Below are 11,925 nucleotides of genomic sequence, written 5' to 3'. Positions count from 1 at the left end.
ATATCCTGTCCCACATCTGAAACCCAACTTCACAAAAACCATGCACTAAATGACACATGATAACGGGGAAGGAGATGCCAGCTGCCCTAATGAATGGTGGTGAGCAAGGCTGGAAAAATAAATGATATAATAATCTCTTATTATACCCCCTTTGACATAAATGAATCTTGACCTGGAACAACGGCGCTGCTTTCCAAGGGAAAATGACCAGGGTGAAGTTTTAATCATGAGTCAGGAGGCCACTGCAGGGTGGTTTGTTGGAATTTTGCTTCAGCTGGTAAATTTTGTGGAAAGTCGGGGATGGGGTGAGCGACTTTCACACAGAAACTCCAATTCCTGCCTCTTAGGGGTGGCTGAAAAGGAGCTGCTGAAGTTCAGCTTCAGGAATTGGCTTTTGGAAGAAGCCCCAAGGAGATGTTCAAGGCTCTGGAAGAGCTGGAAGGTCGTGTTGTTTCACCATGGAACTGCCCAAAATATATCCAGGTTATTCCCTTTGGGCTGGTGGGAACTTTCCTCCAGTTTATTGGCAATGACTGGAGGCTCAGGTTCCTGCTGGGGATGCACTTTTTGTTCCTTTGGTTGGGTTTTTGGGAGTCTTCCTTGCTTTTTTATTGCTCAGCCCTACAATGGGCATGGAAAAAAAATCCCTGGGCAATCCTCATTGAGAAAGAGGAGATGGGGGAGGAAGAGCCTCCCTCTCATTGATCCTATTTATCTATTTATCCCATTTTTCCTTTGTTTCCAGTGTCCTGCAGGAGCCTTTTTTAGGGAGGAAGGGTTAAGGACTGGCTCTACCAGAACACAGAGCCCACCTAAAAATAAACCTGGAGAGGAGAAGCTTCCAGAGAAACCTCAGAGCCCCTTCCAGGGCCTAAAGGGGCTCCAGGAGAGGTGGAGAGGGATTTGGGACCAGGGATGGAGGGACAGGACACAGGGAATGGCTCCCACTGACAGAGGGCAGGGATGGATGAGGAATTATGGAGAAATTATTCCCTGTGAAGTTGATGAGCTCCTGTCACAGGTTGCCCAGAGAAACTGAATATGGAAGCTTAAAACTTGTAGCTGAAGAGAAGAAAAGCCCAAAGTGCTCTCACAAGGTGTGTGGCAGAGGAATGTTCTTTATTTTGATGTCTTTATTCATAAAAAAAAAAAAACCAAAAAGGAAGAACTGCATGCATTGCTATTCATCATTATTATACATTGTGTTTGTAGTGGGATAAATGAAATTAAAGTAACAAACAGGAAAAAAAAAAAAAAAAAGCCAGGCTGGTTGAGAGCAGCATGGGCTGGGATCAGAGGCTGGAGATAAAAGTGGAAGAAGATATAAAATGTTTTTTTATGAATTAACATGCCTGGGAGAGAAGTTTCTTCCTGACCCAGGCACACCTCACCAGCCTCACTCACGTGTTTGTATTTATCATTTGCATCTCCCTGTGCCAGAACACACAGGACAAATCCCTAAACCAGGCTCCTGGTGCTTCCACTTCCAGCAAAGCCATTCCAAAGGAAGATTTTTATTTTTCCAGAGGCTCACAGGGAAGAGAACTTGGGGAGGGAAAGGCAGCTGAGCTCCTGAGCTTCACAGGGGGATCTGCACCTGGAATTGGCACCTTGGGAAGGAATTGGGGCGTTTTGGTCACAATTGGCACCTTGGAAAGGAATTGGGGGTGTTTTGGTCACAGTTGGCACCTTGGGAAGGAATTGGGGTCGCTTTGGTCACAATTGGCACCTTGGGAAGGAATGGGGGCATTTGGGTCACAGTTGGCACCTTGGGAAGGACTTGGGGGCACTCTGGTCACAGTTGGCACCTTGGGAAGGAATTGGGGGCGTTTTGGTCACAATTGGCACCTTGGGAAGGAGCAATTGCTCCCCATCTTTCCCAAAAATGGGAAAGCATTAAATAAAAGCATCCCAGTCAGGATCTGAGGGCAGTGGAAGGGTTAATTCCCATGTCTGGAAGGTGATATTCTATTTTACTCAATCCCAATGGTGTTTTTTTCCAACACCGCAGAAAAGTACAGAGACCCTTCCACATTTTCCTACATTTTCCTACATTCCTTTCCATTTTTTCCTAGACTATTTCCCCCATGTCTGCCAGTGTTTAAATCCAGGATACAAGAAGTTGGTTTTTACTGCACTTATAAGTGGTTGCTGCTGATGAATCAGCACATAAAAGAGGCTAATTAATGACTGTTGGAATAACCAACACCCCCCAGGCTTCAGTTTTACCTAAAGGGATCATATTTATCCAGAGACAAGTGCTAGCAAAAGAGAAATACATTAAAATAATCCAGCAATCCTACTACTACACGGAGTAAATTGCAGGGGGAAAAAAAAACCCCAACAAAACACTTAGCAAGCTATTTTTTCTTCATTAAACGTGATGAGCTCATAAAAACCCAATTAATTAGTCAGAGTGATGTGAGTGACTCGTCAGAGCTAATTTTAGCAGCCTGAAGTTAGCCAGCATTTCCACAGCAGCAGTTTCATCTCCTTCAGCAACAAATGGAGAGGGATGAACACTTCCAGGAAAAACTCATCCTGCTGCCCTCAACTCCCCAAAAACCTGGGCAAGGAGGAGTGAAGTCCCCTGTGTAGACAGAAGAGCTCCAGGAGCCACAGAGAGCAGCCAAACACTGAATTTCTTGGCTGCTAAGAGCAGGTGACACCAACCCCCCAAGCTCCAATATGATTATTTTACGTTTGCAGGGTAATTAAACACAATGCAAATGAACTGCAATCATCAGGGGGCAAAAAGCATGATGAGGCATTGCTCACTGGATAATTACAGAGATGTGCAGAGCGGGAACTTCCACGTCACAGACACCTTCAGAGCGTTTTCCTTTTTTTCCCAGTTTGAGCCCACAGAGGAGTTGCTGGATTTCTCCGTGAAGGGTCATTTTCACACAGCCAACTGAGACAAGCCTTTTTCATTTTGACAAAACCACCCCGTTTGTTCTCCAGATTGATCCTTGTCTTTGCAAGGAAGTGCAATACGCTAAAAAGAAAAGCGAAATGAAATGAAATGAAGATTTGATACAAAATATTGCACAGCTCACTCCAGGCATGATCTTCTCCTCAAGGCTCAACCTGATTTGGCTGATTTAAAACTGGAGGTCTTGTTTTGATTTAATTTTTTTTCCTGACCTCCTGCATCCCTCCAGCTGCTGAGGGAGCAGCACCTCAGGGAATGGCTCATGATTAGGGAATGAAAGCTCTCCAGGGTTTTATTGTGGATCCCACAGGACTGGGCAGGGTGTGAACACAGGGTGTCCAAAGCCTCCCAGGAGCACTGGGGTCACTTATTCCCTTGTCCTACAAAGAACATCCCCATAGATTCCACAGAGGAGCTCTGGGATTCCTACACCTGAGGAATCATTTGTTGGGATAATGGAGCTTCAGAGCTTCCTGGAGAAACTGGGAATGGGCTTTCCAAACCTGTGAGGCAGCTTTGAAACCCCTACCCAGAGGGCCCAGGGCATGGTCTGTGTGCCCTGCTGAGGTCATTCTGGGCATGGCCAACCCTGGTCCCTGCAGGGGAAGAAAGTTCACAGAGGGTTTGCTCGAGGGGCTCTCTGGGCATCCCAAGTGGCAGCTGCTCCCTTGTGCCCACAGCTGTCCCTGGGGTGTCACCTATTCCCTTGTCTTACAAAAAACAGCCCTGTAGATTCCTCAGAGAAGCTCTGGGATGAGGCTCCACCTGAGGAATCATTTGTTGGGATAATGGAGCTTCAGAACTTCCTGGAGGGACTGGGAATGGGCTTTCCAAACCAATGAAGACCCAGGGCATGGTTTGTGTGCCCTGCCGAGGTCATTCCGTGTCCCTGGACGTGGCCAGTCCTGTGAAGAAAGTTCACAGAGGGTTTGCTCGAGGGGCTCTCTGGGCATCCCAAGTGGCAGCTGCTCCCTTGTGCCCACAGCTGTCCCTGGCAGCCCAGCCCATTGTGACAGGGTGTGACAATGTGTGACAGTGCGGGCACGCTGTCAGCAAGGTCTGGGATACAAATACTGCTGCACACGAGTTCATTGTTTGCATCCAAGGAGCTACGAGGGGACAGTTTGTTGGGAGGGGTTCCAAGGGCAGGAAAAGTCAGATTTGGGACTCTATGGAGAGCCTGTTCAAGGTCACAGCTGCTTTCCTGTAGGAAACATCTCCAGGAGGCTGGCTGGGAGCTGTCACCGGCTCTTCAGGCTCCTCACAGCTGGTGACGAGAGCAACAGCGCTGTGGGACTTTTGGCTGTACTTGATCTCCAGGGCTGACTTCTCCGCTTGCTTCTCCCGCGTCTTCTCGGCGCGGTTCCACTCCTGCTCCTTCTGCTCCAGCTGCATGGCGCTGCAGTGAGGGGCGTACACCTCCGTGGTCTCCTCGAACTGCAAGCAGTCCACCTTGTAGTACTTCTTCTTGACGTGCAGCACGTCGTTGAACCTGTGGCCCCACAGGATCTCCCTGGGCACATAGGAGCTGCGCGACTGGTGGGAGGTGCCCGTGGAGTCGCCCGTGTAGACGAACGTCACCAAGATCTCAAAGTTGTCCTTGGCCAGAGCTTTGCGGTCCAGGCCGTACAAGGGGCTGTCGCTGTCGATCTCGTGGACGACGGTGACGGGCGTGACCAGGATGATCTGGTCGTTGAGCAGCTTCAGGTCGCGGTACTCCATGGTCATCCTGCCCTCCTTGTCCTCCCTGTAGCGCAGCAGCTGCGCGCGCACCGAGCCCTCCACCATGTGGTTGGGCCGGAAGTCCCCGATGCGCCACATCAGGCAGAATTTGTCATCCCTCAGCCCGACCACGGCATAGTAGCTGAAACGGATGGTCTGGGCCCTCTTGCGGGCCGTGGCCATCTTGGCCAAGGCCGCCCCGATGATGAAGGTGTCGATGATGCAGCTCAGCACCGACTGCAGGATCACCATGAGGATGGCGAGCGAGCACTCCTCGGTCACGCAGCGGTAGCCGTACCTGTGGGGGCACATTCAAGTTAAATGGTGGTCTTTGTAACCTTTGGAAACCAATGGAAACCTTTGTAACCTTTGGAAACCAATGGAAACCTCTGTAAAGGTTTCTTTTTTAAGTGAACCGAGAGGGGGAATTGTGGGAATCCATAAAATCAGTGGAGTTTGGGAAAGCTGCAAAAGGCAGGCCTCAGAGACAGCAGAACTGTGATTGGAGCTAAGCTGTAGCCATGAGATTGGTCAGCAGAAAAATTATGTAAGAAGTAGAAAAGGACAAATCGAATGGTAGAAAAAATATGTAAGAAGTAGAGAAGTAAGGACAAATATTCTGTATATTAATGCTTGTCTAGAATAACTAGACAAGTGAACCAAGAGGGGGAATTGTGGGAATCCATAAAATCAGAGGGGTTTGTGTCACAGACATGTTTTATGGAAAATCCTTTCCTTAGGTTTTTTTCTCCTGAGAAGCTGAGAGGCCTCAGGAACAAAATGTAAACATTGATTATCTGCTGCTGTGGAATGCAACAGGTGCATCCTTGATTGGTCCATGTTGGTTGTTTCTAATTAATGGCCAATCAGTTAGCTGGCTCAGACTCTCTGAGATGGCATCTTCCCATTGTCATAACCATGTAATGAGACTAATGCTGGAAAATAAAACATCTCAAGGTTGTTCCTAGCAGTCCCATCCCATTTGTGATTTGTACAGAGCCCCCAGCCAGCAATGGAAAATGTACAATTTATTCCAAGCCTGCAATCCTCCCCTGACGTATCATCCATCTGTAATCCCATTGGCCCAAGTCTTATTCCGTGCCCACTTTGAATCTCCCTGTCAAGCTGTGGGAGGCAGACCAGGCTCTCTTGGCCCTTTTCTCCCTCTCTCCTCCTCCCTCCCCTTCCCCTCTTCACCCTCAGAAACCCCAATATTGGGGATGGGACCCCCAATAAACCCTCATCTAATGAGCATCCTCAGAAGCCGTGTGGAGTCTCCTTGCCTGCTACCAGCGAACAAACAGCTTATGGGGACTCCTTGGGGACACTCAAACGAACAACAGCTCATACCCAATGGTGGTCTGGGTCTCCAGGGAGAACAGGAAGGCTCCTGTGAAGCTGTGCACGTTTGCCACACAGGGGGTGACCTCCTCCTCATCGCTGAACAGGTCCCCGTGCTGGACGGCGATCAGCCAGAACACCAGGCCGAAGAACAGCCACGAGAGCACGTAGGACAGGGAGAAAATCACAAACATGTGGCGCCACTTGATGTCCACCAGCGTGGTGAAAATGTCCACCACGTAGCTCTCCCACTCCCCGAAGATGTGCTTGAAGTAGACGTTGCAGCTGCCATCCTTGTGCAGGAATCTCCTCTGCAGCCTTTTCACCTCCTTTTCCGCGCTGTCCCCGCAGCTGCCGCGGTAACTGACTTTGTTCCCCTGGATATTTACGGGCCTATAGCAGCCACTTTGGTCATTCATCTTCCTCATCTCTGCCTCAGCTCACAGAAGGTCCCAGGGGTTGTTTGCTTTGTTCATTGGAAATCTGTGAAATAAAGGAGAAAGTCTGTTTTTAGCTGGATTTCCAGATCTGATTCCATTTACGCCTGGAGGTGGATGGAGCAAAAAAGAACCACTGCAGACACAAGGATTGCTCCCAGGACTTGAGTTAACCTCTCTTAGTTTTGTTAAAACTTGTATTTCTCAGAGCCATTCGGTATTGCTCAGTGGACACTGCCCCAGGTGAGCTTAAAATCACCATCACAGGTAATTTTTGGAAGGGTACAGGCTGTGACATCCATCACACAATTTTGCTCAAAACCAGGCCTGGAAATGTGGCACAGCTACAAATTCAACCAGTTAGAAATGTCCTTATCAACCCTAAAATTTGGTCTGTAGATTAAAAGAGAAATCCAATCCTTTGTGGTGACCCTGTTGTGAGTAACTCCTTTAATGATCCCATGAAGCAACATTAAAAGCATGACGAGCTCCCCAGAGAAGTCACAAATGGCACAAAACCACTTAAATTTGGCCAAATATTGGAGGTAATTAATTGCTTTTTGCAATTTTCCTTGTTTTCCTCCACTGAGAAAAAAAATATAGGGAAATCCCCTTATTTAGAGGTAAAACTTCAATCACATAGGCAGGGAAATTCAGTGCTGGTGTGTTTTAACCAAAAAATGTATCAAACACATGATCATCCATCATTATTTATGTTCCAGAAAAACCTGCTCTTGTGAAGTGAACTTGACTGAGCTGGTGCTACAGAGACATGTTTGTTCAATTTGGAGAAAATTATTTACATTTCAAATGAAAAAAAAAAAAAAACCCTCTGAGGTCCTGGAAAGCCTCTGAAATCCTTCGTCAAGGCAAACAAAAAATATCCGGCTGCCAAAAATATTTAAATCTTGATTAATGAGTTTGGAGCAAACAGGGAGGGTGTTCATGGAATTTGTGGGTGACACAAATTTAGGAAGTGATATGGATTAGGAGATTCCTCTGTCAGAGCAGAGAGGAACTGAGCAGCGCCAGTCCTGGGCCATATTCAGTGACCAAGAACAAGAATTATGTTAGAAATTGAGATCTCATCACCTGAAATCCAATAAAAACTATGACATTTAAAAAGGCAAATCCTTTTTCTTCAAGTCTCCAGCTCATTTCATGACATCCCAGCCATTAACACACAAACCAGCCAGAAGTGATGGGGACACAGCAGAAAAATTCCAATTTTTTGCTAGTTTCATGCTTCTAACTCATATTCTTAAAGGAAAATTAAAAAATCAAAAAAAAAAAAAAAAAAAGAAAAACCAAACCTAATATTTTTGTGGGAAACCTGTCATTATTCTTCCAGAAACTGCAAGTTTTTGATGGAAAAATGACAAGCCCTTTTCCCATCTTTAAGCTGGTTTCAGAGTTTGGATGTAGGTTTTCAGTGGAGCCAAGAAATAATCCACGGAAAATGAATTTAAGAAGAGCGAATTTCAGAAAAACCAACTTTCCTAGGGGAATTCTTTTCCTCGGGTCCTCACTCCCTTCAGCTGAGCAGAAATGACTGCACACACTTCCAGGCAGAGGAGAGTCAGGCCCAGGAGTGTAAAATATATTGGATGGACTGGATTAACAACCCAAAAACTCTCCCCTCATCCAAGGAACAATGACAAGCATGCAGAGACATTCATCCAAAAACACTTAAAAGCCAAACATAGTTTCCATTTCTTTTTTTTTTTTTCTCTTTTTTTTTTTCCAGTCCAGAAATGAATGTGACATATGGTGTCGTAGCCTCAGAATGTGGCCTTCATTAAAAAACACAACATTAATGTTTCCAAAAATACTTCTTGGAATAGGGTCTTTGGAAACATTCATATGACTTGCTTTGCTCGGAGTTTTAAACAAACACTACAGCCTGCTCTGTTGAAGACCCAACATTTTCAAAGTTGTCTTTAACAACAAACAAAAACTGGAAACTGTTGAGGGTTTGGTTCTTTGGTTGTTTCTTTGGTTTTTTTTTAAGGACCTCATAATGTGAGGTGTGAAAATGAAGGGAACTGCAATCAGGAGCCAATGCGACCTTAAATAAAAATATTTGTGGGGCTTTGTGTTGAGGGGCAGCTCCAACCTCTCTTGTCTGACAGGGGCAGGACCCAGGGAATGCTGGAGTTGGGTCAGGGGAGGTTTTGTTGGATTTTGGGAACAGGTTCTTCTCCCAGAGAGTCCCCAAGGAATGGGCACAACCCTGAGGGTGCCAGAGCTTCAGAAGGGTTTGGATAATTCTGCCAATGATGCCCAGTGAATGGGCACAACCCTGAGGGTGCCAGAGCTCCAGGAGGGTTTGAACACCACTCCCAAGAATGCCCAGGGTGGGATTTTGGGGTATCAGGGCCCCAAAATCATCACTAGATGATCTTTCATCCTCCCAACTCAATATCCCATGATTGTTGTGCTTTTCTTATTGATTGCTTCAAACCAGAGTTCATTGAAAATACTCCTAAACACCCCGGGACTCTAAAAGGGACTCAAATTTACGAGTCAAATACTCCTAAATGGATCCCACTCTCTGTTGTCGCCATCAGAAAATCTTCACATTTGCAAAATTGTGATTCACTTTGGATTTTGGTGGGGAGAACCTTGGATGGAGGCACACACAGCAATGGGGTAAAGGCCACTCTGATTTTCTGGTCATCTGCCGCAACCAGGAGACAATTTTGATGTGGAGATGACTTTTGGGAATTCTGACTTTACACAGGGTTTGTCCTAAGCACAAGTTGTATTTATTGAAATACTCCAGTGGATGTCTGAGATGGGTTTTTGGCTGGTACAGGAAGCCAGGGAACAGGTTGGGACTTCCCAAAACAATCCAAAGTAAATCTGCAATAAGAAAGGGAATGTGATGTAGAGCTCCCTAAAGCAAAATCAAAAATCGAGCCCTGGAGATGGATGGAGCAAAAAAGAACCAGTGCAGAGCAGGGCTACCAGACAAGGATTGCTCCCAGGACCGGGGTTAAGCTTTCTTGGTTTTGTTAAAACTTGGATTTCTCAGAGGCATTTGGCATTGCATAGTGGGGACTGCCGCACTAAAACCCTAAATTACACAGTGGGGACTGCTCCAGGTGACCCAAAATCCCAAATTACACAGTGGACACTGCCCCAGGGGATCTAAAACCCCAAATTACACATTGAACACAGCCCCAGGTGACCCAAAATTCTAAATTACACAATGGACACTGCCCCAGGTGACCCAAAATCTCTGGAAAGAGCCTCCTCAGCCACTCCTGCCCAGTATTTTGGGTGTGTTTAAACATAACCCAAACCTGCACTTTTCCAGGCCACCTCTCCAAGTCCCTCAAGTGGAATAATAATAACAATAATAATTAATAATCATGTATCATAATTAATAACTCTCTGACACTGATGTAGCTCAGAACATTCATGTCCAGGCCCACCTTTGGGTGCTCCTGGATTATGTGAATCAAATTATTTTCCTGGACTATGTAAATCAGTTTTAGGGTCTGTCCCTCGTTCCTGGGGACACCATGGAGCAGAAACGTGATTTCCCTGCCCCAGAGCAGCCCAGGGAGTTTGGGAACCCAGCTGTTCGTCCCTCTGTTGCAGAACATTCACAAAAATCTGATTATCACCAAATTATTACCAAGGGCCACAGAGTCCCAGCCAGACTGATGACCTCCAACCTCAGAGTCGTTTCAAAGGCCTGATTTTCCAAACTGGGAAATATTTGACACATCCCTAAGAAAGCCCCACGGTTCCATGAGAGGTCCTGTTACCTGGTAAAGATTAACAACGGGGGTGGGGGAGGATTTAAAAGCATTCTCTACTCACTAAAGCTCAGGGATCTGCTGTTGCAAATGACTCAGATGTTGCCAGGAAGCGTTTTCACCTTCCTCTAACACTGACACTTAAACCCTCCCCCTTTTCTGCCTTGCTTTTACTTTCTGTGGGTTTTTTCCTGGATTTCTGGGCATGTTTGTGCACATCTTGAGCCTCCCCTTGCACTGCAGCACAGCTGAATTTTTTTTTTTTTTTTTCTCTCTGTTCTTATTTCGCCCCTTCAAATGAAAGTTTTTCAGAGATAAAAATAAAGCAGCCAAGCCAGGCAGGGTGGTAGGAAGGCAGAAACAGAGAAAACTCAGAAGATTTATTTAAATGGCAGAAACAGAGAAATCTCAGATTTGTTTAAATGGCAGGGAGTTGTTCTAAAGAATAAATGTATCAGAGTTCTGAAACCAGAATAATTGTTAATTATCTAAGCCAAGGCCAGGGTTTTACTGTGCTGGATCCTGAAATGCTCAGGGAGATACAGAAGTGCTCCAGAGATCTGTGTTCAGGGGCCTCCACACTGAACCCCCAAACTGATAACACTTTAAAAACTTCACCCCAACCAGACACGGGAGGAAATTGCTGTATTTCAAAGGTCATAAAGGAGTGCAGTGGCACAACCAGGAACAAACCCAGCACCGACTTTTACCCATTGAAGAGCTGCCACAAAGCAAACACCAGCAGGAGCAGATTTTCTTATCACATTTCTATTTTCATGTGGTTCCTCTTGAGCTGTGCCAGAACAACTCCAACTCCTGATTGTCAGAACAGTCAATCCAAAGCCTCGAGCATCAAGCTGAGCCTTTCAAAGACTTTCACTGGATGTAATTGTCAATTTAATCCCGATATTTGGAGTTCAGGGCTCAGTGTTTTGTGAGGATAATCCCTCTTGCACCGTAACCTAATACCTAACAAATTGCTGCTACACCCCTTTTATGACTCCCTTTTCCCATTGTGTAAACAATAGGGGTGAATTTTTGTTCGGTGACAACTTCACTCAACAGCCTGTTTGTAAAACATTAAGCAAAACAATGTGAAGATCTGGCTTCCAGGATAATTCTGTTCTGAGATCAAATCAAAAAGAAAACAACCCCAAACCTCCAAATTAAACTGGGTCTCTCTTAAATTGGTAATAATCCCTCTCACCCCACACTCAAAGTGGTGTTCCTCTCTCTCTTTGCAGTGTTGCTTTAGCAATCACCTCAGATTTCTGCTTCATTTTGGAAATGATCTGAAAGGTTTCCAGTTTTAGTCATTGTTGTGTAACCCTGGAAGGGTTTCAGCTCCGAGACCACAAATGTGACAAGTCAGAACCTTCAGGGCTGCTTTGGGATTGGCTCCAAGGCTTGTTCCTTAAAAAAAAATTCACCACCCACAAAACCTAAATAAATCCATTGTAGGGCACCATTAAGGCCCTTCCTTCCTTCCTTCCTTCCTTCCTTCCTTCCTTCCTTCCTTCCTTCCTTCCTTCCTTCCTTCCTTCCTTCCTTCCTTCCTTCCTTCCTTCCTTCCTTCCTTCCTTCCTTCCTTCCTTCCTTCCTTCCTTCCTTCCTTCCTTCCTTCCTTCCTTCCTTCCTTCCTTCCTTCCTTCCTTCCTTCCTTCCTTCCTTCCTTCCTTCCTTCCTTCCTTCCTTTTCCTGGGATATTCCAATATTCCTA

At 46.0% G+C, this 11,925-nt stretch overlaps 1 protein-coding gene and 1 long non-coding RNA gene across 4 annotated transcripts in view; both read right to left on the bottom strand.

Moving 5' to 3' along the window:
* Positions 1 to 1,100: 1,100 nt before the first annotated feature.
* On the bottom strand, positions 1,101 to 3,135 carry LOC134428716 (uncharacterized). The gene is made up of 2 exons (XR_010030444.1): positions 1,809 to 3,135; positions 1,101 to 1,689 (listed from the first exon to the last, which is right to left on the bottom strand). It is a non-coding gene; the product is annotated as an uncharacterized LOC134428716 (long non-coding RNA).
* A 22-nt stretch (positions 3,136 to 3,157) lies between these two features.
* Positions 3,158 to 11,925, bottom strand: part of KCNJ16 (potassium inwardly rectifying channel subfamily J member 16) — a 36,014-nt gene continuing 27,246 nt past the window's right edge. For all 3 annotated transcript variants that reach the window (XM_063175615.1, XM_063175617.1, XM_063175616.1), the window contains 2 exons: positions 6,008 to 6,481; positions 3,158 to 4,955 (listed from right to left, as the gene is read on the bottom strand). In XM_063175615.1, coding sequence (XP_063031685.1) covers positions 4,091 to 4,955; positions 6,008 to 6,426 — 1,284 coding nt within the window. In that variant the 5' untranslated portion in view covers positions 6,427 to 6,481 and the 3' untranslated portion in view covers positions 3,158 to 4,090. The remainder of the gene's footprint in view (positions 4,956 to 6,007; positions 6,482 to 11,925) is intronic.

The sequence above is a fragment of the Melospiza melodia genome, chromosome 24 (genome assembly GCF_035770615.1).
Source record: "Melospiza melodia melodia isolate bMelMel2 chromosome 24, bMelMel2.pri, whole genome shotgun sequence".
NCBI lineage: Eukaryota > Metazoa > Chordata > Aves > Passeriformes > Passerellidae > Melospiza > Melospiza melodia.
Note: the sequence above shows the minus strand (reverse complement) of the source record. Positions and strands in the feature narration are given on the sequence as shown.